The 27,069-nt window shown below is 35.8% G+C and overlaps 1 protein-coding gene across 4 annotated transcripts in view; it reads right to left on the bottom strand.

Annotated features, from left to right (window-relative positions):
- Positions 1 to 24,073, bottom strand: part of LOC145662430 (RNA-binding protein 1-like) — a 36,797-nt gene extending 12,724 nt beyond the window's left edge. Inside the window, exons 1-4 of one of the 4 annotated variants that reach the window (XR_014127034.1) lie at positions 23,931 to 24,073; positions 14,464 to 14,692; positions 11,848 to 11,925; positions 9,121 to 9,617 (exon numbers count right to left, since the gene is read on the bottom strand). Coding sequence is in view for 1 of the 4 variants with exons in the window: in XM_081727994.1 (XP_081584120.1) it covers positions 11,848 to 11,925; positions 14,464 to 14,669 (284 nt within the window). In the remaining 3 variants the exon portion in view is untranslated. Of the gene's footprint in view, positions 1 to 9,120; positions 9,618 to 11,847; positions 11,926 to 14,463; positions 14,693 to 23,677; positions 23,703 to 23,926 lie in introns of those variants that run through there. The other 3 variants (XR_014127035.1, XR_014127036.1, XM_081727994.1) reach the window with 3 other exon arrangements.
- Between the last annotated feature and the right edge of the window lie 2,996 nt (positions 24,074 to 27,069).

Below are 27,069 nucleotides of genomic sequence, written 5' to 3'. Positions count from 1 at the left end.
CCCCCCCCCGAAAAAAAGCGGTAAAGGTTAAAAACAATGTAAGTTAAAGTTGACATATTGTGTCAGTAACTCCAAAAGGGGTCCTCTTTTCGGAGAAAAATGTTTAATGTCAGCAATTACTCGACAGTTTCAGGAGCTTAAGAAAACATATTTTTGCTATCTCGTTTTTCAAAAGAAAAAAAAAAAAATACGAAAGAAGTTAAGAAAGGCGGGATTCAATTTTTTTTAAATGCCAACAGTTCCAAAAGTTTGAAAGAAGAAATGTGCAATGCCAATATTGATTATCTTTAAAAAGTTAAGGAAACTGGATATATCCTTTCATCCCGAAAATATCTAAAAACGAGGATTTCAGTTTGAAAGAAAAACTAGAAATGTCAATATCTTGAAAAGCATAAAAGATAGGAAAAATGTTTAAAGGCCATTTTTTTTTTTTTTTTTTTTTGTTATTTTTCTCGAAAAAGAAAGAAAAGATCTGTTAATAGTTAAATAACGGCGTTTGAGGTTCATAGATTGTCTCAGAACTTGTTTTACGAAGCAGAAACTTGTTTGTCTCTTTGTTTTTTTATTTATCAATTTTGCTCGAGGTGCTACTGTCTATTGTCTTAAGATGCTATTGATTTCCATCCATAGTTACAGACAAATAAATTCCACACAGGGGCAAGAAAAGAACAGTCTGACACTCGTCTAACAAGAATTACAATTGCGGATAATTTTATTTTAGGACAGATCTTAAGAAAGGAAGAATTTGTCTCTGATGTTCTCTCCCCAAAGCCAAAAAAAAAAAAAAAAAAAAAGGAATTCTAATCGATTGCTCTCTCTCTCTCTCTCTCTCCTGATGAAGAATATCCATACACCTTTTGTCGCAGGGCCGCAAGAGACAACTAATTTCCAAAAAAAAAAAAAATTAAAAAACGCCAATTTTATTTATTGTATCATGCTGATGTTCACGCTCAACTAAGGCATTGCTAATACTTTATTTTCGTTCTAACTTTGGTTTCTGTCAGTTGATAGTTGCAAAAATTTTGAATTTTTGAAATTTTAAAACGGCCCTTATTTTAAATTTTTGACAGGTCACTGATTTTCACACTGAAACATTTTAATCATATTTTGGGGAAAATTTGGTTCAAATCAGTTAAAAATTTTGTAAATTACAGTTTTAAAGAAAATTTTAAAGGGACGATATTTTGAAATTTTTCATGCAATTATTTTGGCATCCAAATCTCAAACAAAATATTGCCAAATTATGTTTTAATTTTTGCCAAGTTGGAGTGTGTCAGCATTCGAAATTAAATAAAATATAGTGCTTAAAATTAAATTAGTTACAGTGCTTAAAATTAAATATTATTTCTCAGATATTGATATACAATTTTATTGCTTCTGTCTGTAAATTGGGGATTATTCTGAAGTAAAATGCTCATCGATTAGTCTTTTATTTGATCTGTTCTGATTCGAAATGGGACTGGGGTATATTGGTCTTTAACGAGGTAGACCAACAAGTTTGCCTTTTTGTCAACTTTAAATCAATAATGTAACGTTCACCGATTAAAAAAAAAAAAAAAAAGCACATTACGACCAGAAAGGCAAGCAAACAGTGATGGTAGTTGTCGCAATTAGTGCTCTCAATCGGGTCAGTTCGGGTCGACTTTTGGTTGGACACCCTCGAGTAACGGGTCGGGTCAGGTCAGCCTAACTCGGGTCACGGGTCGGGTAGCGTTAGACCAACTCAGTTCACCGGTCGAGTCGGGTCACCCGAGATAGTTTGACCCGACCCGACTGGTGAACTGAGTTGGTCTAACGATACCAGACTCGTGACCCGAGTTAGGCTGACCTGACCCGACCCGTTACTGAGGGTGTCCAACAATAAGCTGACCCGAACTGACCCGTTTGAAAATACTAGTCGCAATGTACACGAAGAAAATTAGAGAATTTGAAACCGAAATTAAAGTTAAAACGCCACCATCTTCACTAGTTTTGTAAGAAGCATTTGAAAATATATTTCTAAGCGTTTTTTTTTTTTTTTTTTTTTTTTTTAAGGTTTCTCAGGAAAAGAAGTGCCACTTAAAGCAACACATTGATGGTGCTGGACATCTTGCCAAATCTAAAGCGAAGAAACAACAGAAACAGACACAGTTAACTCAGCCTTCTGGATCTGGATCTGAATCTGGAACTGCGAACACATTTAATGCGGATCTTGCTAGAGCCCTTGTCGCTGCCAACATCCCATGGAACACACTTCAAAATGAAACATTCCGACAGTTTTTACAGAAGTGGTGCCAGCAATCGATACCGTGTGAGTCAACACTCAGGAAAACGTGTTTGGATTCTGAATACAACAATACACTTGATACAATCAGAAAGGATATTGGCGATTCCAGCATTTGGGTAGGCGTCGATGAGACTACTGATGCATGCAATAGATACATAGTGAATGTTGTTGTAGGAAAACTTGATGAAGATGGACCTTCAACTCCTCACTTGTTAAGTAGCAAGGAAATTAAGAAAGTGAGTGCCCAGACAATTGCTTACACCGTGAACAAAAGTTTGCAACTTCTGTATCCTAGTGGTGTGGATGATTCTAAAATTCTTCTTCTTTGCACAGATGCAGCTTCTTACATGATTGCTGCGTTTAAGAACCTAAAACCTTTCTACCCCAACCTCATCCATGTTACCTGTGTAGCACATGCTTTTCATAGAATTTCTGAAACAATCAGGAACGAATTTCCTCAAGTCAATGCCCTCATTTCTAACATGAAAAAAACTTTTTGCAAAGCCCCATCGAGAATCGCTGTCTTTAAAGAAAAACTGCCTGGCATTTCTCTTCCTCCACAACCTGTCCTAACGCGCTGGGGAACATGGCTTGAAGCAGCTTTGTATTACGCAGAGAACTTGGACGCTATTGCTGGTGTTGTTGGCGAACTTCCTGGTGTGGAAAACATTGCAAGTGTTTCAGTTTTGAAGGAACTTTTCAAAGATCCCATTCTCAAAAGAGATCTTGTATATATCAAGTCAAATTTTTCATTCTTACCTACGACGATCACTAAGTTGGAAGCTACGGGAAAGCCACTTAGTGAACAGGTGTCAGTAGTTAACGAAGCCGAAAAGAAAATCCAAAGTGCTACGGGGAAAGTTGGGGAAAAAGTGCAGTGTAAGTGGGAAAGTGTAGTGAAGAAGAATGAGGGATTTCTTGTGTTGGCTCGTATAGGGAAAGTTTTGATGGGAGAGGATGAAACCATCCCCGACGAAGTGGAAATGAAAAATGTATCGAAATTTAAGTATGCTCCTGTAACATCTGTCTCAGTGGAAAGATCGTTTTCGGCAGCAAAGATGATCCTTACAGACAAAAGAGAGAGATTGACAGTCGAAAACTTTGAGAAACTGTTGGTAATTTACTGTTTCCAAAATTACGAATGAGCAAGTTGTGTACTGAATGAATCACCTGATTCACTGAAAACAAAAGATGTTAATAAAAAGGGGTATGTAATAATTTATACTATTATTTTTAGAGCCTATTTTTAATTTTTAGCGCCTATTTTCCTATTTTTAGTACCTATTTTAGGCGCCTAAAATTAAACTTTTTGGTGCCTAAAATTCCGAAGTCTACTTATCACATTGTGTATGGATTCAAATTAAAATTGGAGCATGTCAAAAAAAAAGTTCGGTCCTGCAAGGGTTCGAACAGCGATCTCCTGCTAAAACCTAATATGGTAACCATTTACCTACATTAATCAGTGCCTTGAGGTTGCACAAAAACTGTTAGCTAGTTAAATCCTTTCATGAGCAACTAGCTGCGACCTCAGATTTTCAAACAGCTTGATCTTTTTCTTGAATGACAGCTATTCTTCTGTCAGTTGCTGTTTCACCTGTTGTGTTGTAGACGTAGAATATTTCCTCACTCTTCTGTCCATTTCTATCGAAACATGTCGGGGGATCGAGGAGACCATTCTTCAACACGGACGCGGTGCTTCTGAAACCATTCCATAGTCTTCTTCCATTCCAAACGTGACAAAGGGTGTTGTCCTGTAGATATAACCACTCTTTTTGGATGGAACCATAAAGTCGCTCCTGTGTTGGAGATGCTTTTCGGAATTTATGGTTCCGTCAACGCAAGCAAGTTCGCATGGACTCTTAAATGACATGCAACTCCAAACCATTATAGAGCTGATACCTTTCTGGACCCAGGGAACGACGCATTCTGGCACATCGTCTCCGATTTTCACAGCACGATTACTAAATAGCTTTTAGGATGAATTGCGGGGCTGAAAAGAACACAGTTCTCTATTCTTACTTGATCCAGGAGCGATGCCTCATTGCCCACTTGTAGGGAGTCTTTCTGTTCTTATTTGTTAGCAAAAGTTTGGACGTTGGATGTAAGATGACAGTCCAGCGTTCTTCAGTCATCTGGATACTGTTCTTCGAGACACAATAGAACCAAATTCGCACGTATTTCATGTGTTGTAGCTCATCAATACAGTCTATACAAACGCCACGATCCGTCGGCCAGTTCGTACAATTAAACGACAGCGTCGCCTTCTACCTGAAATTGGGCTTACTTTACCGGTTGCAACAAATTTCTTGATAGTTTGATGTACGCAAATTTTGCTCATTTTTAGTTTACAGGCAACTTCCCTTTCACTGACTTTACCAATATACGACTCAATAATCTCCTATTTCACTACATCCGTCTCCTTTTTTGTCTGCACATGTTAATGTGTAAACAGTCAGGACGGCTCTCAGACAGCCAGTAAATAACCAAATAGCTACTAGGGATATGCTGACGCCTCCATCAGAGCGCCACCAGAAGTTACAAATTGCGCTTGTTTGCGTTTATAGGTTCTCGTCAGTTTTTGATGTTTTCTAACTGTGGCTTTAAAACAAGAAGAGATATCGGGACATAAACTTTTCGGTTTCCTCATTGTTTTGTTCAGAAAATAGCAATTTGTATGACCAAAATGAAATTTAATGTTCGTTCCGAAATAAAATACATTTAATTTCGGTGAAATTTGAAAAAGTCATATTATTTCTTCTTTAATAATATAAGTGAACCTGTAATATACCGATCTTCTTTCTTGCAGTAATATTATATGCGCTTTCCGACGAAATCATTAGTTTTGCCGTAAATCTTATGGCAAACGGTGTCCAGTGAAATATTTGATTGAAATATGGATGGTCTTATGTTTTTCGCCGTTGCGATATAAAAATAGGAAGCAGATATAAAGGGTCTTATGCAGAGTCGTTTTGACGTATGATTAGCGTCATACTAGTCTGACTACTGCAGGAAACATACCTTAGTAGAACCCTTTAGTATGGCACTAATCACGCGTCAGAACGACTCTGCATAAGGCCCAGAGTGTTTTATAGTGTTTTCGTCATTTGGAATATATTAGCCCTTGGCCATTTGTTATTGTTACTGAAGTGCTAACTATATCCTAGAATGTGAATAGCTACACATATCCACAATTTAGTTTAGAAAACATCTTGAGGAAAGGCTTTCATGTATTATGCCAGAAATATTGATGAAAAGTTAAGAATTAAATTGATCATCATTGCAGGAACACACAAAAGGTCAGTATTGTGTCACTTTTGAAATGTGTTTTATACGTTCAACAAGTTGTTGTAATAATTCCTCCGAATGTGTAATTGCACCTGTACCAATCATTCTCCACCAGGAGTACTTAATATCCTTTGGGGGCACATTACAATCTCTGCCGGACTCAGTATTCCTATAAATGATGGTATCTGATTTTCATTACACTATTCCATTTCTGTTAACATGACAATTAATATGGATAAGACTTTTTTTTTTTTTTTTTTTTTTTTTTTTTTTTTTTTTTTTTTTAAGTTTAATGTCTCACGATTAAGTCCTTTAGGCTAGGAGATGGATAATTAATGGAAGTGAATGAATGTGAAATTAAATTTTTGTACTCTTCCATCGGGACTCGAGTCCGGGACCAACGTGCATCGAAGACACACGCGCTAGACACTAGACCAGCTGAGGGCTAATTATTAATCGAAATACATTTTATATCAGACAATCTAAAAAGGATTGAGCCTTTTGCGCACAAGATGGCATTAGTATCCGAAATCTCAGGTTATATGAGTCGCAGCGGGCAAGGCCCAATGCCAACTGACAGCTAACAGTCGAAGCTAGTACGTAAGCACGAAGTATTGAAATTCTTATAATCACAGGCAAGATATTGCGCCGTGAAAATGAGTAAAATTTCCGTAAAACTATGCAACAGTTTACACTTTTATTTCGATAAAGGCACAAAAGCTGCGCAGGCCCGAAGAAATTTGTGCCGTTTATGGGAAAGACACATTATCAAAAGTAACAGCCCAAAGTGGTTCAGTCATTTTCATTCTGGAAATTTCGATGTTTAAAAATGCTCCTTGCAGTGGGCGAGCAATCACTGCAAAAGTGGATGATATTCTAGTAAAAGTCAAGCAAGACTGGTATTTAGTCATGGCATCGCCAATGATCTAAAGATCCATCGCCAACAGTGTTAAACAATTTGGAGAAAGCTATCAAAAGAAGCTCGACATTTGGGTTTCACATGATCTGACAAAAACATCTATTTACTCGATCGAATTTTTATCTGCGAATCTACTGAAACGTAACGTATTTGAATCATTTCTGAAGCGGTTGCTCACGAATGATGAGAAGTGAATAACCTACGACAAAAAGGTACAAAAAGATCGTGGCCGAAGTGGAGAGATTCACACTGTATGGCAAAGCCTACACTGACGCCCAAGAAGACTGAGTTTGGTGGAAATACAAGGGTATCGTGCATCACGAGCTGCTGACGCCCGCAAGCATGATAGGCTCGGATCTGTAATGTTGATAATTAGCGCGAGTGCACATAGTAATTCAAAACGACCGGAACTGGTCCAGAAAAGGTGTCATACACTGACCACTCCAGACTGCATACACTTTATAACGATCCGTTAGAAATTGAGAGAATCTGGCTAAAAGGCTTTAATGTATCCACCATATAGCCCGGACTTGACACCGTCATATTATTATTATTATTATTATTATTATTATTATTATTATTATTATTATTATTATTATTATTATTATTATTATTATTATTATTATTATTTGTTTCAGGCTCTGCAGAACTCTACGAATGGTGTTAAATTAGTTTCCAAACAGGCTGTTAAAAGCAGCGTTAATTTTTTGACCAGAAACCATAGGAAGCTCTATTGCGACGGGATTATGGTTTTGCCGGAAAAATGGCAGATAGACATCGAACAGAATGGTAAATTTGTGGTTTTATAATGATATTTTCAAATCACAATAAATGTATTCTCAGTTTTGATATCCAAAGGATCACTTATTTTTTTAGACAGTCTGACATTTATAGAAGAAATGTTACATGAAAATGATTTCAACTTATGTCTTCCATGACAGTTTACTATTTCATAATTCAATCATCGTTAGTTAAATTCAATCTCCGTTAGGAGTACGTTGTTGAGGACAGGAGTTTGTGTGAAAATTTACAGACACAAGAGAGAATTTCACTTTTAGAAGCAACGTGTCGAAGACGGCAAAACTGCATTCTACGAGACGTTACTTCGAAAAATATTTTCCTACATCTTTACCTGAATTTTCATTCAAATTTCTTACTCTTCAAATTCTATTCTTGACTCAGATCACGATGATTGAATGCATGAAATGTAATACTCTGGCGTCTTAAGTAAAGGAGAAGAAAAAGTAGTTTTACAAAACATGTTAAGATTCGATCAGATTCTGAACACAAATAAAATGTGTTAAGACTGTTATTTCTTATCAAGTTATTACTTTGATAACAATACACCTGTAGCTTAATTTAATTTTTCGCGACTTACACTCTATCCTAGAAAATCAAATATATTTTAATAATTATTAGAAAGTGATGTATATTATCAAGTGTGGGATGTAGTTCGTGAGCACCTCTTCACGTTGGTGTTACTAAATCCCTTTTCCTTCTTCAACCTTAATTTACACTTTCATTTCGAAATCATACCCAGACAGACAATTATAGCACGTGATATAAATGACGAATTCTGTTCATGGCTGATGAGTTACCACAGTTTGTGAATTTTACTTATATGGCTCGAGAAGGAAACGGAACTACATACTTTGATCTTGATTTGGTTTTCACAAGGAATATAGTATGACAAATAAACCAAAAACTGACAAAACTGTGTAGTGCAGACATCGTAAGGAAGATGAAATAAGGAGGCTGTAGTGTACTAATGGTATTTAAAAGAGAACAATCATATTACACAGAGACGGAATGCGTACGAACGCCTTTGTTAAATTCTGTTATTTTCAGTCATACATGCAACTCTCCCGGTTGTGTGTTTCACTTATGAGTAGGGAGGGGACTGAATTTGGTTTTGTTTGCGACACAACCGGGCAGTTTGTGCACATTTTAATTTCTCAACACTACATTGTTTGTGGTTCGAAAGCTCAAGAGTTTTGGTTAATACTTTCCAGCTTTGGAGTTAAAAAATAAATACGCAATTCTTTGATTTTCACATGCCTGTACTCCGATTCTTTTGTTCTGATCATCTGCCTGTAATAATACTCTAGTAAAGCGTTTATTAATTATGCTGCATACTGTTTAATTTTACTTTTAATGAAATTGAGCTGTTAAGTTCTATTATAGATAAAAAGTATATAACATATTAACTAAAAATACTTTACCCGCAACACCCACTATCCTAAAATTACTGTCTCTCCCACAAAGTATAAATTCAAGTATGTTTATATGTAATGAACATAAAAATATTACATCAGCTAATGCTACCAACATACCAATTGTACGCATACGAAACTCACCCACAATAACTTTTTTCCCCGGTAGTCCATTACCTGATAATTTAATAAAAATCCAGTTTAAGTGCTAATTAATTGTGACGATTCAGACTATGACTATATCGATTCATTCAACATTGTAATATATATATTTCAAATATGTACCATTACATCTCAAATTGTATAAACAAGCATTATGCAATTCTAGTAATACTTAGAACAGTCTTAAAGAGAAATAATATAAGTTATTATTGATTAAAATGCAAGTGTGGACATGCAAATAGATAAATTACAATGTCTTAATATTTTGTACTTACTTCAATTAAAAACGGTTTGCTTCTTCCAATTTTTGTTTTTATTCCTGCTATCAAGAAACAGCAGTTATAAACGGTAATCAGTATGAAATAGAAAAAATTACTGTTAACAGAATACTAGGCTGTATGTTGCTCACGCTGGTGTGAAGTCAGAAGAAATTGGTTTGGATGAGGAGCTGCAAAATGATTGTTTTTCAGAAGTAAGATTCGCGTCAATCGATCAATCCAGCAGTGGAGAAAGTTGACGGAGAAGACTTAGACTGTGTGTGACGGAGGGTCAGCTCGCCGGAGAGTCTGCCACGTTGCAATATTGGCCTTGAGCTGTGGTGGAGGAGTGCACTTCAAGTAGAGATGAGTAGAGTTGAATTCGGCGCGGAGCAGAGCGGAGATTGAGGTGCTAAACCAGTCACGTTGGTAGCAACAAAAGCATGGAGATCAAAATGGCGGCCAGAGCGCTTGGTAGTGGTGGAGATGTGAATGCAGTAGGAGATGAATAATCCCTGCAATTGTGTTGTACAGGATAAGAAACATAATTATCAAATTTTGTTTCACTACCTCATTCCCTTTCAACGAAAGAACTTGTCAAGCTATAAAAAAATACGTCTGCCAAGAAACTATATTAAAATAATTTAATAATTTGTGCATTTTGCACACTAAACTAAGAGTAACAAAAAAGAAAAAAAAAGTACAATTATCTGTAACTATGTTTCCAGAATTTCACACTTTACGTTTGCAAATGTAGCGTTGAAGTATCTGACTATTATTCTTCCAGCAAGAAAACAATGATTTTATATTAACTTTACGGGTCAGTGAAGTATAAAAGTCTGAACAGAAAATAGTAAAATTACAGTCTTGCATACAACACGGAATATTCCCTCCGACACCTCTCTCATATATTTTTACAATTAACAAATATATTTTTATTGAGGAAAATATGATGCATATATTATCGCAAATCATTCTACCACAAATATAAATCGGAAACCTGATGCAGACTTCGCTGACTTAATTCCAGTTGGTGCATCAATACTCACTGAGCAGCTATATCTATACTCCTCAATCAACGGCATTTTTTTAAAAAAATCATAATATTAAATTATACAGACATAATATTATGTAGACGTTAACCAGATGATTCAACGCAAGATTACAGACAAAAGCTCTGAATCTGCTTCGTTGAAACTTTTCTTTAGCTATTATTGATTGAAACTAGTGAATTTTTCTCCAAACAATGGATCACTGAGCGCTTACCTATTGGTTAAGTTTTGAATTCTTCCTTGATCTGTCATTACACAATTCCACGGATCAAGGGAGTCAATTGGTATATTAAAATTAGGTAAAAATATACAAAAAAAAGTACCCTGTGTTTACAAAATCAAAATCATTCGGGAAACCCACGAGATGTGCGGATAAATGGAACCTGATGCTTGGTGTCTCGCTTTTGCAAGACTGTTTCCATGTCATGAAAAACGCAATATTACAGAAATCAATAAATATATATAATGATCTACATAGTTGAAATGTATAAAAATAACTGCTTAATATGAAAAACACGCTCTAAATGCTTCGCATATCGTAAGTTTTCTCTTAGTACTTGAATATAGATCATTTTAACAACAAACACCGATCGCAGTCTACAACAGGCACGAATTCTACAATAACAGTTTAGAAAGATTAGCCTGCAACATACTACACAATGCAGTAGTTATTTTCTATGCTAGACATCATCATCATCATTATAAATTTTGGGAACTACTCAGTGCTGAGCTACACAACACGAACAATTTCATTACCATTTAAAACAGATAACTCAGATATTAACACGTACACAACATAGAACAAAATATAAAAAAGCCGCTTTTAGGAATGACATTTGTTTTTACATGTTCCTACTTGAAATTACCTCCAGGATAACGACTGAATGCAAACTGTTTGAAGATACCGTCCGACTAGTATTGTACAAACTGCACGGAAACATTAAAACAAAATATTCATTGTTTCGTCTTGTTATAAAGTAAAGTTATAAAATATCAAGGCTCGACGCATAAATTAGAAACTATTAGAAATCTGACACTTTTTAAAAGATAAAAATTGAAGTTTGTAACATAAAAGAGTACAGACACACACAAAAAATTAAAAATTAGCAGGAATCTCCCTTTTCTTTTAATGTACGATTACATTTCACTCTGAAAGTAAGAAAAGGTAATATACTACTGTATAGGATGCTGTAATCGCAGAAAGCATCTTGACTAGGCTGATCTTATACAGCTAAATACTGCCTCATCTCCTTTCAAGTCCTCTAAAGCACATCGCTCACGCTGCAACAACGAAGTAATTGCCAACAGCTCTCAGAAAGACTACTTGGTTCTTTTCCCACACCTTTCACTCCTTTTCCTACAGTAAAGTCGACGTCATGCATTGCCCCTCAAACAGTTTGAAGTTACAACTAGGTTTGTACACATCTAGCAACTAAAAAATCCTGGCATTTACAAAAAAGTTAAAAACTAGAACAATCTAAAACTGAACTCAGCTTCAACTGAACTCAATGAGTTAAAATAATAACTTATTATGTACAGAAAAGCGTAATACAATATCAACTACTAATAACTTAAAATAAATAAATAAATAAATAAATAAAGCGATGAGATGCGTTTCAAATAAGAATAAACATAATTTCCAATTCTGACGCAGCCTATCCTTGATATTTTAAATATATTAGTGTGTAATTACCTTGGAGGCGGACGCCTTGAGCCACGGCCTCTGCGTCCTGTTGACATTTCAACTCGGACCCGTACTCCGCAGATGCGTCTGTGAAAACCAAAATCTATATTAGACTCATACTATATGCATGCTCTATAAAAATGTAGAATACAAACTGTAAACACTATAAGATTTGACGATAACCATTGTTAGCACGACTGGATAATTTAAAATAATCGCAACCGGAAAAGTATATTTACTTTGTATATGAGTACACAGTGGATGAATGGAATGATATAATGATAAGGTAATAACCTAACATGTGATTAACTACACATAGGAGTTCTAATATACTGTCTATTGAAGTAACGAAAAACTCACATCTCTCAACGGAAAAATAAAATTTGGAACTTTAGAATTAAATACAGGTTTGGCTAATTTTAGTAAGAATTGGGACTCAAGTTACTAACGCACATCAAAAAACTTTTGCCGGCAAGCAGGGCTTCATTTATGCATGGGCCACATGGGCCCGCAAACAGGGCAGCAAATTTTGAGGGGCGGCAATTAAAAAAAAATTTTTTTAAAAATAAAATTATTGAACATACATATTTCACCAACGACTCAATAAAATAAACGAAAGCCATTTTTTAATGGCCGTGATTGCGATAATATTGTAGCAAATATTGCCGTAAGTTGGTTGTTATGGTAGTTTGGTAAGTTGTCGGTGGATCTGCTAAAAAGGGCGGCAGCAGGGAGCTCGACACTCGTACTTCCACAAACTGACGTGTATTTATTTATTTATTTATTTATTACAGATACAGCCCGGAGAACATTTTACATTGGATAAATAACAACAAAGGAAAGAAACAGGAAAAAAATTCAAATTAGGACGGCCTGCGGTGACGATCGAACCCACGATCTTCAGAACCCGAACCCAACGCTCCACCACCAGAGCTATTTCGCTCGGTTCGAAGCAGTATGGCGTACATTAGCACCATTTTTGCTTCGGAAAGAAAAGTCACACATTTATTTAAACCACTGCTCTTAAAAAAGGAAAGACATTCTTGAATGTGGTGTAACGTAGTTATGTAGTTCCCTCTCTCTACAGCCGTAGACGTGTAACATACGAAAACAAGAGAGTGATGGGGGCCGGGTGATTATATGTTTTGTCTAACTGCGCGCCACATACACATACACTGGGAACAACTGACCACCGAAAAAGGTTCGTTGAACTGTATTTTTTAACTTCTTTCTTTTTTATTGGCATCAACTGCGATATACAAGCATTTTGATAAACGCATAGTATTAGGCAGAAGCTGCCTCAGAGGCTTCAGAACTACGCCTCTAATTGTGGTTGTCATCGGATAGGATTACAGGAGCATTTATTATTATTTGTGCGAATTATCGGCTATCAAATACTTGTTACACAGTACTCAGCATTGTAAATCAGTATTATTATTATTATTATTATTATTATTATTATTATTGCGTGTCGGAAATATTAGGATTGATGTGGTTAGGGGAGGCAATTTCGCTAGCGCCCAGGCCCTGCCGGCAAGTAATTCAAGAATCCAAAGAAATTGCTCGGATAGTACAAGAAATTTAGAAATAAACGGAAGATAAACAAAATTAGAAGGAAATGTTGATGAAAACGTAGGAAATTCGTCTTTCATCAAATCTTATCAGCTTGGTCTTCACATTGAAAATCATTAGGTTCTCTCCTTACAATATACTCTCACCTATATATATTTTCTGTACGTTACAGAATCCCGTTCATCCTGATAGTATTAAGCGTACTTTGTATTTCTGCACTTTTACTGGTGACTGTACATAATAATAAGAAACAAAGTTACAATTTTATTCTTACATCAAGCTAGAGGCCACGACGTATATAAAAAACTATTTTTCCCAGTAGTTTTTCAATATCATTTTCAATCTAAGACTAGACTTTGTCCTTCCCAATTTGTTCTAGGTGGTTGTTATTTCACTATACACGTAATATATGTATGTATATCCTAGAATAATGCACTACCACTGTTACGACACAAAAAAACAATTTGAAGATGTTGTGAAAAAGGATTTACGCCATTGTGTACTTCCGAGGATGAGTGTCAAAATGTTATACTCAAAATATTGGGAGAAAAATTGGCAGGAATAGTACTAGGTGATTAATTTGAAACATTACAATGTATTTCATACGCTTGATAATGAATTGAAACTATAAAAGTGGGAGGGATTCATCGGAAGAGGGAGGAAGACAAAATATTAGAACAAATGGCGTCACGAACAAAAGTTCGCGCCAGAAAAAAAAAACGTTACCTTTCTTTCAAAAGGAGAAAAGAAGAAATTCTTTTGTCGACAGAAAGACAGGAATAATAACAATGAGTACACAAAAACAAGTGGAAAATTTAAATATTCCTTAACATACTATATATATATATATTCTGTAAAACTTATCTAAGCAGATGCGTATCCAACTTAACTCGGTACGAATAATGACAACTCGTTCTACAGAAAATAGATATTATAACTGATTCTACCTTAGATTCTAAACTTCTCGATGAAAATCTTTGAATGAAATATAACTGTTAATCATAATGTGAACGACTGATTTGATTTCATATCTAGTGCCATAGATTAACTTACGTTCCATCTAATCCTCGAACAGAATCTTCAGCGTCTCGTGGATCTTCAAATTCCACAAATGCAAATCCCGGAGGATTTCGAGCAACCCACACATTACGAAGTGGACCATACTTCGTAAAGGCTGATTCTATCTCATATTTTGAGGCGTTGTTTCCCAAATTCCCGATGTACACTTTGCACGCAGGATCCCAATCTCGATGAGACATCTTTAACTTGTTTCACTGCTTAACTGTAAAAATACAATAAAAACATTGATGAAATTTGAATCTGTGTAACAGTACCCCTCCTCCAACACACACACACAATAATAATAATAATATGACTCTTCTACAGATATTTTACACGCTGTTAACAGATGCTCGTGGAGTTACAGTCTGGATAAACTGCCAGCTTCTCAACTATATTCACTAATCAAACAATTCTATGTTATTCATCTGCATCCTGTTGGGAGTATCACTGTAATAGTTTTTTTTTTTATCTTATCTTTTAGATTAACGTCATACGTTTATGATTCTAGGATATGAGAGACGGTGATGATTATAATGGATGAAATGGTAAAAGAGGAAGGAAACGGAAAAATCCACACACACCATGTTTGTCAACGGCACGAGCTGGGGTCGACTCAGGGACCCCATGCACCAGAGATGTATTCTATTACTAAGCCAGCGTGACTCCCATTACTCACAAATAGAAGATTAGCACCATTTATAGTCTCAAGGTGACACATTTACTACTACATCCACACAATGGACATTTCCACTGATTTTTTTTATTGCTCTAAAAAAAAAAAAAAAAAAAAAAACTTCAGAGTTAGCTGCTTACGGAGAACACTTCCTTTCGCTGATGCGACGATTCTAACTAGTCGAAATTTGTGACTAAATTCCGGTCTGCTACTCGTGTGCCTAAAACAACGACCACCATGTTAGTACGTCAGAAGTCGGTACAGGGGAAAAGGTCTGCGCCGCTCACTAGGGAAACGGCTTAGCGAAAGATACGATGCATGTTTTTGAAATGTGTATGATGTTGCTAGTAACACAAAGAATAAGAAAAGTAACATAATTTAAGGTTTATTTAAAATGCTATTTATTTATTAATTACCAATTATTTGAATATACTTGAATATCTTAGGACAAAGTTGAAGAGTACTAATTTGCTATATTATTGACATTGTTTGCAGCCTAAAGCAAGAAACTAATTAATATGCTCATGTTTCGGTCACCAACCGAACTTACGAAGCTAATTTTATTCATTCTTAAAAAAAAAAAAAAAAAAAAAAAAAAAAAAAAAAAAAAATCAACAATATAAAAGCATAGTTATTTAATAGTGGAGCGCTAATTTCCTATATGCAAGTTCATCGTGGATTCGATAGTTATGCGCTCAGAGGGAAGGCCAAGGAAATTAATATATGAAAACACATTTCTCAAAATAAAATTAATCTAAATTCTGTATTGAGTTCAACACAAGGGCGCACAAACTTATGATGATAATTATGTTCATGAACATTCTGATAATTTACCACTGCAATTATTGAACTACTTTAGAGATTAGCAATATTATTTCATCATATCTTCGCGCTTACTGTTGTTTTCTTTAGCCTCGTAAATTATTTATATTAGTCCATGTGAACATTTACAAATTTGCTGAAGTGTTTTGAGCACATGAGTTAACATTTAAACCAACAAATAAACAGATGTGGTCTCACAGTAATGATAACAAACTGGTTACAGTGGCTTATTACTGAACAAAATAAAATGAAATTTCTACTTTTATGTTCTACGAATATGTCCTGTAGGCAAAGGGAGACGGATGAGAGTGAATGATTTCGCGAGAAAAGCCACAGACACAATGTTGTGCATCACAAATTCATATGGCTTGAATTCGAAACAGGTACTCCTGACACTAGAGGTGAGCGCTCCGCTATTGATCCACTGTATCCTTTGATAATGAATGTTTGTAAAATGCCATGATGAGTAATGAACACAATATTCTGTTCCAGTGAGTGAAACAATATAAGAGAAATCAATCTACTGGACGAAACTTAGCAAAGGCTGAACTCTTCAAACGTTTGTTTTAATGACTTTTTGAGGACCTCAGAACACAAAACGTAATACTTTCACGATATAATCTTTTCCAAAATGTACACACCTGTTCACAAAAAGCTGGAAACTCGTTCAGAAACTAAGTCCGAAAAAGTGAGCCTAGATCCGTCACAATTCCTGCAGATCTATACACAGGGAATTGCATGTTCCCGCCGTTCTTTATATAGACACTAGCTGCAAACCGTACTGTCATCCGAGCGATGTGAAAATGTAAAAACAAAATCAAACTACATATTTCTGAGATTAATATTGATTGCACACCTCATGCACAGTTCCAATATACAAAATCAACCATTATCTTAAGTAGAAATTGCTGAAAACGACAGAAAATGGATATTTAAACCTCCAAGTAGGAACCTGTGCTTGGAGCGATTCTATTATCAATATTATAACACAATCTCTTGTAAGTTGCGTCTGTGGTCAAGCGGGTTTAGTACTTCTACTGACATTTCTGAAACGACGGGTGACGGTTCGAGCCTCCGTGCGGAAAGTTAAAGTTTTCCTTCCTTTTAAAATATATATATATATATATATATATATATGAGAACTTTTTTATAAATATAAATTTCTACTGTGAAGTGATTGGAAACACATTATCCGACGAACTGTCACTTTTCAAATCCCTGTCACATTTACTAGCCCGCTATGTCCATAATTCATATACGAAAACGCTAAAATGAGAAATGTGAACACAGTTGAATACCTAAAACCACACGTCTAAAATGAAAATTATTCATATATATATTTCGTGGCCTTTGCTAACTTCATTTTTGGAAATGTGAACATTCTACAAGATATTTCATTCACTTTACAATATTTTCTTTGAATAAACATAAAATTTCGGGGGGTGGGATCAAGCCCGGAAGTCCCCTAATATATATATATACAACCATTATTATACACTTCATTTTCACAAGCTGCTTCTTATAATAACTATATCGATTTCCTACTTGAATTCAATTATAGATAATTGTTTCTTATGCTATACAGTATAAAACAAGTACACATTCAATGTAAATAAATCAAAATGTAACATATTATAGATTACTGGCATTGCGATTTAATCCGATATTAAGCAGTACATATTTTCTACATAATTGTTCAAATTGCTTTATAAGAATCCAGATTATGAGGTGCCCTAAGTTTTGTAATGCAAAATATATATATATATATATACATACTTTTTTTTGTTTCATTACGTCATCTTAAGTTTAACACACAGTTTCTGATTTAAGGCGAAATATATATTTTATTTTTCATTGTCGCGAGCCGATTTTGTCCCGAGTTGGAAACCCTGTAACTCGAAAACGAAGCGGAATTCGACTCATGTTTATCGGAACTTTTCTACTGGATTTGATGTCAGGATTTATCTCTCAAAATTTTCATACTCCCTTTCAATTCGCCTTGTGTATAGGACACAAATGCTCATAGGAAATATTTACATTTCAAGTACAAAAATCGAAATTTCAATAATTAACTGTGAATGTTAGGGGCTGTAGCCGCATGAACGGTTAACGGATATACGGATATTAAATACTTAGGTACTTCTCCAATAGTTGAAAAAAAAAAAAAAAAAAATCAGATCTTTAAAAGGTGGGTTTTTTGAGAAAATGGCGCCTTAATGAAATTTTCAGCTTTTCATCATACTATAACGTAGGATGTAATAATCAGAAACGTAAGTCCTTTATATTTTCAAGAGACCTTATGGAGTACATTTCGATGCTAGAGGCATATGGTTGGTATTGCTCGTGAGGACAGAAAAAAATGTTTGAAATTAGCAAAAATTTCACCAAAGTTGGCAACATTGCGAGTGAATCGCGCGATTTCTATTGGACCAATAGACGAATTTTGGCCCTTCTCCGAAACACAACTTCATACTCTTCCTGCTATTGCGATTACGTTACTAAGTACACTCGTTTCTCTACAACAGAACTCTTAATTTGACATGTTTTTCAGTTTTTTCGAGCAATCCGAGAGGAGGGCAACCATTTTGGAAGGCTGTATATCGATGGAAAAATATTTTTCAGCAAAAAGAAAAAATACGGGTCTAATAATATTGCATGTAGATCCCATGTAAAAAAAAAAAAATAAATGAAATCTGACACTATGATGGGGACCAATTGGACGATTTGGAATGGAATCGGTCGTACCCATTTTTCAAACGAATTCATTCAAAAAAAAAAAAAAAAGTTTTGAAATCCTATCATTAATTTTTATATATACTCGTGCAGTAATATCAGAGCTCCATCGTGGCTAAGCGGGTTAGCGTACGCGCCTTTGTCGTGGGAGACCCGGGTTCGATTTCCGGCGGGACCTCATGTGGTTCGGGTTCCACGTTAATCAGTAGGTCCACGTCTCATAGAGGCTTGCTGCTGAAAGGGACGCTAAACTAAAATAAACTCAACTCAACTCAACTCGTGCAGTAATATCAATATTTGAAACCAATGGGTGTTGGTGGAACCCTGGTAGGTCAGGAGTTACAGGTTACGTTGAATTTGTCCCTTGGGCTTTTGTTTCAAAGTCACAATTTTGTTGTTGTTGTATCTCATTTTGCTTATATGGAGGGTAATTATGAGACGCATGCTGGAATCTGTCTTTGCATCCTAGTATGTTAAGTTTCGAAAAAGCTCTATTCTGTAGTTTAGGTAGTCCTACTATCTTATATCTTAGTAACTTTCAAAGCTGTAGACCTACATTGTTTTGTTGAAAATAGTTTAGGCTGCATATCAATATACTCAAACATAAAGAAATAGAAGTAGCCTAAGTTGCTTTCTGGTGAACACCTAGAACTTTGTCTAAATTTGTTTCGCACGCCCTGTTTTGAAAACAAACTATCTAATATAGCCTATTAGCCTATAGACCTATTATATTCAACTCACAAAAATGTTAGAATAACATCAGTAACAATTTCCACTTAGTTATTTTCTTGTGACTCAGTTAAATATTTGTATATCTTCATGTAATAAACACAAAATAACAAGGACTTCTTTGTTTCCCATTCGGACTCCTCCAGACCTCAATATCACATACAGAACGCTGGGGACAACCGGTGTTTCATAATTACCCTTTTGGAGGGAAATTATGAGACAGCACAAATTCGACATTTACTCATCAATTTATGAGATGACAGGAGATTTCTTGGAGACAAATTGTTACTCTATTGGTACTATAAACTACTGCCTAAGTTAACTGCTTTCAAAACTAATGTAAGCTGAATACCATGGAAAAGTTGTGAAATCTGTCTCATAATTACCCGCGCTGACCCTACTTATCTATTTTTTTTAAACTAATCCTTTTGAAAAACAACATTTTCAATATCTTCTAACTTTGTTCTTATTTATTCGAAATACGAGATATCATGATCGTTGTAGTTATTATACACTTTTGATGTTTGTCACACTGTAGCATCCTTAGTTTATAACACTAAATAATAAGGATGTTAAGTTTTCGTTCTAGCAACAGAATTAGAAATACGTATAATAACTTGACGCAGTCCCATTTGAAAAAAATGTAACAATTGGCAACACTGTTAATAATGTAGTTGTTTATCTATTAGTTTAAAAGCTACCAAAGAGTATAAAGATAAATGATCACCTTCTATATATATATATATATATATATATATATATATTGTTTTTGCTATGTCGACAATAAAATCAGTACGGTACCTTGTCCGTACTGGTTTCCTTCTGGCACACCAATAGAAAGAATGGTTGAAAAACTATAATTCTTTCACTAATTTCCTTATCATCCCGTAAAAGCTTTCTACTGGGCGAAATGAAAATATCTCACTTGGCATAGTTAAAATTCAAGGGTGTTATCAAAAGTAAGCTTTTTAAACATTTACATTTATTTCACGATTTGCGTATAATATGGATTCCGAATGTGTGGCATAAAAACTACAGTGCAAAAAAAAACAAACAAACCGGTGCTAGGTGGCCACTAAACACATGAATGCTATCTAACCGAGTCAGTGCACGGCGAAGCCGGTGCGCCCGCGCGGTGAAAGGGAACATGCGTGTCAGCGATGCTGGGTATCTGCATATGCAACGGTAGTGAAAAGAAGCGAGATTTTCCAATGATACGAGTTTCAATAGCACATGACATGGTTTCGTACTAGTAAGTCTCCACTTGTAAACAAAGTACATGTGCAGAACACTGCAGAAATGTACTAGCGGTGAAAAAGAGCATCTAATAGAGTCATCTTTCATATCTAGCCACTTATTTTATCTGTGATAAAATACTTGTAATAACTTTACACTACTGACACTTGTAAACCTAAAATACAACTGTATTGCTTTGCATAAAATTCTGTCGCCTGCAGAAATGTTCCTTATATGCAAAGTATTGAATTTTACCTGTAAATCTTCCAGAATGTGATGCGCTACAACTACACCAGCATTACCTTGTCTAAGTTCGGGCAACGAAACTGATTCTTTGATTTTACTGCCCTAATCAATCCTCAAATGATTAAATGAGTTAAATTAAAAAAAAAAAAAAATACATGCAGTTTTACTACACGAATCCATAGTATAAGTAGTAATAGGAGTAGGAGTAGAGCTAGGGGTCGCAGTAGGAGTAGGAACGGGTAAGAAGCCCCGCAAAGGGTTCGTTTGGTTCTGTTCTCGACAAAAAATGAGCAAATTAAAGGCTTCCCAAAATTTTTCCGTACCTTTTACAATCTGTGGATCTGTATAGTAAAACTGCACAAAAAGTTGAATTGAAAAAAAATTTTCTATTTGTTTTGTGATGATTAAAATAGCCGCTATTTAGGATTACTTACTACTACTACGTTAAGCGTTATGCGGTTACAATAAAGTTTGAAATTAGTAAATCACATTTATCACGCACATAATTAGGAGCAATCAGATACGCATTTGATAGGTATACTTAGCAAAAAATTGGCATATATTCCGAAGTTGGGCGTCTGCTTTCGTCAAGTTTTTTCGCTGTTATCTTCTTTCCACACTTTCTGCAATTTGTTATTAGGTTCATTAATCCGTGCTCTTCACAAACTTTTAAAAGATTTTGCTCGTTATCAACGTATTGCTTCACAAATGTTAAAACTGCTAGTTCATAGCCCTTGTACATTCGCCATGTTCATAACATAAATGCTCGTTTCTTTCCGACAATGCAACAGTTCGGTTACCTTGCGCCAAGTAGTTCCCTCCGCTCGCCGTATAGTCCCATGTTTATAACCGCTTAAATATAACAAATAAACAGGTTTTTCGAGACTCTTATATGTTATCAAGCACACAAACGATCAAATTATCCATATCTTTCCTGTAAATTTTAAAAATTTCGCTGGAAACGGACGCCCAACTTTGGAATTTAACCCAAAAAATTTGACATGTTCGTTTCTTGTCAAATATTATCGTCCTAATTCCTTAGTTGGCATACGTCGGCAGAACGTTAGGTAAGTCTTTACTTTGAATCCAACTGTAATTTTAATCGGTTCTTATAGGTTCAGTTACTTCCTGGAACTGTTTGTGCGTGAGTCCTTGTTAGAACTGTTCGTGCCTTTGGTGTGACGTCTTAGTTCATATTTTTCCCACTAGGTGTCTGTGTAGTCATATGGTAGTTGGTTAGTAGTCACATGTTCTGTGTGCATGTATGTGTGTGCTGCTGTTTGTGGCATTCGAGAAGCGCGTAATTGAATTGGTTGAATTGAGTTAGAGAAAACCTATCATAGTTGTGGTCTAAACTGAAGATATTTTCGACGTATTCTAAAAGTGGACGTTTATTGGTTTCTTGTTTGTAATAATAGCAAGTGTGCTCGGTTTAATAAAACGACGTGTGTGCGGAAAGGAACATTTTTCAGTAATGTTGAGTATTGTGCATGTGTTCTTGGTATCTTATTTTTTCGTGTGTGGAATCAGCAGTTATGAGTTCATTATTCATGAGATTTCTCCTATGGCGAAATGGTGTTTTCTTTTTTTAATTCATAATATTTTTATTCTTGATTTGTTTTGCATTTGAGTATTAGGCAAAGTATTTGGTTTGCTGCTGCTTGTCCTATTGTCTTGTTGAGATGTATTTTTTTTTTCTTTGTCATGCACTGATTTATGATTAGAGACGAGTGTTTTTTTTTTTTTTTTAATTTTTCCCTTCTTATCTTAGCTTTATAGTAGTGGTGTGATTATTTATTATTATTTTGGATGTTTTTATGGTACTTGAGCGGGGGGGTTGGGGGGCGGTAGGCCCCCATTTAGATCTCAATATTCATAGTCACCGCTTCACCTGAATTGATGTTTAGTAACATTGTGGCCCTTGTACTTATAGTATAATTCTTAACTTCGTATAGTAACATTGTGGCCCTTGTACTTACAGTATAATTCTTAACATCGTATAGTAACATTGTGGCCCTTGTACTTATAGTATAATTCTTAACATCGTACATTACTTTCACTGTGTTAGTAATTGTAATCGATTCATGTGATCCGGTTCCGGGAGCAGTTTAGGAATGATTCCTAAACTGCTCCGGGAACCGGATCACATGAATCGGTTGAAGTCACAGTTGGAGTCAAAGTAAAAATTTGCCGAACGTTACACTAATATCTTAATGTAAGATTGAAATATCGTTCACATATATTATGCGTGAGCCAATGACACAAACTTTCATACTAAATTCATAATTTCGACTACACTTAGTTTATTTTTCGTATGACTATCAATAGGAAGGTTCTAGAACACATGTTCCCTCAAATAGGTTAGTAGCTAGGTTGGTTCTTTTCTGTACCCAAGTTATTTACTTCACATAGTATTGCCGAGCGAGCGTTAGTGAGTGAAGGCGGGTTAGAGCCCAGCAGGGCACGTTGTTTTCTGTCTTTATTACAGGTAGGTGGAAAGGGGGACCTGTGTTCTAGAAACTTGCCTGGGAAATTAGTACAATGAAAATCAACTTTATAACTTCGCTGTATAAACAAATAATAATTTTTGTGTGTATATATTGCTTGATTCCTCTAACCTTAACCTTAAATGTGCTTAAGTGTTGCTAAAAACTAGAGTGAATCCCGTAATTTCAGTTGTGTGACAGGGCTTACTGTGTTGGGAAGAGACACATAAATACTTGTACAAGAGTGACCAATACTTCTAGTATTAAAACATATACTTACATTCCTTCTTTTCTATTAAAATAATATTTTTGTGCAGCTTAATACAAACTCTTACCACACCCACTAAATCTTTTGCTATTATTGCAGAAGTTACGCGTACGAGATATGTACTGCGCCTCACTTACTTCAGTATTAGGACAACAATTTATAATCATCTTGCAAATTAAAACGTCACTATTATTCGTAACTAATTTATGCTTATTAACTCGTGTAATTTTCACAAATTAAGTAATGATTTTCAATACTTACTTACCAAATTTTCAATTAGAACGTGCGCTCCCAAAACGGCTTTTCAGCTCTATAAATACCACACATTCAACAAAGGTGATGCCAGCTCATTTACAAAATAAACACTAAACTTGTAAAATATTTATTAATCATAAAATTTTTGAGGAATATTTTATTTCGTACACAGAATTTTAAATGAAGTAGATATTTCCAGTGGGCAGTGCCGTAACTTGCAGGGAAAGACAACTGGCCTCCAATTAACCTCCTCAGCGTTTCAGGGAGGGGGGCGGTTTTTAAAGATTTCTTATCTGTGTGAACGTCAATATACTGTATGAAGCCAGACAATAGGTTCATCACTTTAATTTTGAAAAAAATCTTCAATGAAACCAAAATGTGAACTTGGACTGTTTAGGTTACTATTAGGGCCATCAGAAAAATTTATGTTATGCCAAGTATGTTCCCTAATATGAGCGGACTGGCAATCATAGAGCCCAGCCTCCTATATTAAAATGAGGGTCCACTGTATTGTTACAATATAGGCCTATTTGACATTGTTTACATACCTAGTCTAGCCATAAATATTGTCACAAACTTTTGGCTTTGACTGTAGAACCTGTTGTGCAGGTGGCAAGGTACAATTTAGCTCAAAGTCAGCCCTGGCCAGTGTGTGTCGAACAGGGAAAGAGAATGGGTGGATCTGCTTCGCTTAATCATGGAATGGAGTGAGTACAAAAACAGAGTTGCAGTGTTTGCCTTGCATAAGGGTGGAAATTCACCAAGTGAGATTTTCAAACTGCTGAAACTTCTGAAAATCAGCAAAAGATTTGTTTACCGCACAATCCAGCGGTTTACTGAGACCGGCAGCGTGCGTGGCCGGCGAAGGGATGGTCGTCCTCGCAGTGTGAGAACAGTGGCAGCTGCTAAACCAGTGGCTGCTCGTGTGCGGCGAAATCCACTCCGGAAGCAGAAGATCATGGCACGGGAGCTCAACATGGCCCCAAGATCAATATCCAGGTTACTTTCTGAAGACCTGAAAGTCAGAGCTTATCGGCGGAGCACGGAGCATTTCTTGACACAACAGCTGAAGCAGCAGAGGAAACTGAAGCAAGACAGCTCCTACAGCGGTACGCCAACAATGGACATCGGCAAATCCTCTTTGCCGACGACAAAATCTTTACCATTGAAGAGAGCTTTAACCGCCAAAATGATAGGATATATGCAGCAAGCTCTCGAGAAGCTCGTGGGAGAGTTCCTAAGGTTCAGAGAGGTCATCACCCCTCCTCAGTCATGGTTTGATGGGGGGTGAGCTATGAAGGCCATAGCAGACTTCACTTTTGTGAGCAAGGTGTAAAAACAAGTGCCAGGGTATATTTGGAAACTGTTCTGGAGCCTATTGTGAAGAACTTGCGTGGCACCATGTTTAACAATGATCACTGGACCTTCCAGCAGGATTCTGCGCCAGCTCATAAGGCAAGGATGACACAACAGTGGTTGGAGGCCAATGTATCAGATATCATCTCCAGTGCTGAGTGGCCTTCTGGTAGCCCCGATTTAAACCCTCTGGACTACAAACTGTGGGCAGTGTTAGAAGACATGGTCTGAAAGAAAAGACCCTTCACTTAAAAGTTTGAAGCATTCCTTGGTGGCAGCAGTGGCGAATTTTCCGATTGATACTCTCCGTACTGCAATAGATGACTGGCCCAAGAGACTCAAAGGCTGTGTGCGTACCAATGGTGGACATTTTGAAGTTTGATAGGTGCCAATTGTAAAGAATATATGTGGTTATAACATATTAAAAGCAGATTGAAAAATCTCAAACCGTATTTCATATATTCACAAAAAAGTGTGTGACAGAATTTATAGCTAGACTAGGTACTTCTACTTTATCACATTCCGGTTTCAGTTTATCTTCTAACCTATAAATACGAGAAGGTATCGGAAAACTTTAATTATCCCACTAAAATAGCGGCGCAGGAACTGCGGAAAGAGTAACAGGGTCATTTCCAATATCGTAGCTAGAATTTTTTTCAGGAGGGGGCAATGAAGAGACCGAGAGGTGAATGTTTTCATCTTCGTGGAAGCAGAGAAGTACACTTTTATAGATTCATGCCTCTACTTAAGAGGATCTTTCTATTCTTGTGAGCAGCAGCAGACTTATCAACAACTTTTTCAAGATCTAATGATTTAGCAATTTTCTTTTCAATGTAAAGTATTCCTAAGTTCTTTAACCTCTCATCAGTCATTGAATTGCATATAAGTCTTTCATCTTTTCAAACATTAGAATAACCTTTCACATGTAGCACTAGAAACTGATATAGTCACAGAGATGATACCTAGCTTGTAGATTTCTAGGAATGCGTTTTTGTATACACAAAAAAGATAAATGAAATTCATCAAGAAATCAACTTGATTTTCTCTCGTCTTCATACAACTTAATTGTGTTTGGGAGGATTTTGAATTCACTTTTGAATATTTACAAATCACTTATCGTGGAGCCTATGAGGTCATAGGCTCCACGATATTGTAATTTAGAAAGTTTTCACTTTTTGGATGTAGAGCGGTAATTGATCTAATGATTTTGGTACATGATCCATAGCAGTTTTCCATCTCAGTGATTGCCTTATCAATAGTAGGCAGAAAAATGTCTCCTTTATATTATCTTTAAAAATTTCGTTTTCTGCCTCCAATGAAGAAAGAGATTCATCCAAAATGAATTTGTGATGTTTGGATGGCGAATGTCCAGTTCGTTTTCATGAGGAACTCCTATTGTCTGTCTGTTTCCGGCTCTGGAATTTTAAGACCATTTTCTTTGCATATCTCCAAACATTCTTGATAAATTTGTTCGAATGTTATTCGTTGAGAGTCATATTCTCCAGAACTCATCTTCGACAGCGCTTGAACTAGTGAATCTACAAGAATCAAACCTTCCGACATATCTGCATCTACTTGAGATAAGGCGAAGCTCAAAGTTATAGCATGGCAGCAGTCATTTCAAATTTTACCAGTCCGAAAACATTCCCTTTTGTATAGATTACACTAAATTACCAGATGGAATGATGGAAGTAAATAAATATCACAAGTTCCAGATTAGGTTTAATACCACATAATAATATAAATAGTTGTTTGGTATATAAACTGTATTAATAATAATAATAAAGTAAAAA

This window comes from Thermobia domestica, chromosome 10 (assembly GCF_964235325.1).
Source record: "Thermobia domestica chromosome 10, izTheDome1.hap1.1, whole genome shotgun sequence".
In the NCBI taxonomy this organism is placed as follows: Eukaryota; Metazoa; Arthropoda; class Insecta; order Zygentoma; family Lepismatidae; genus Thermobia; species Thermobia domestica.
Note: the sequence above shows the minus strand (reverse complement) of the source record. Positions and strands in the feature narration are given on the sequence as shown.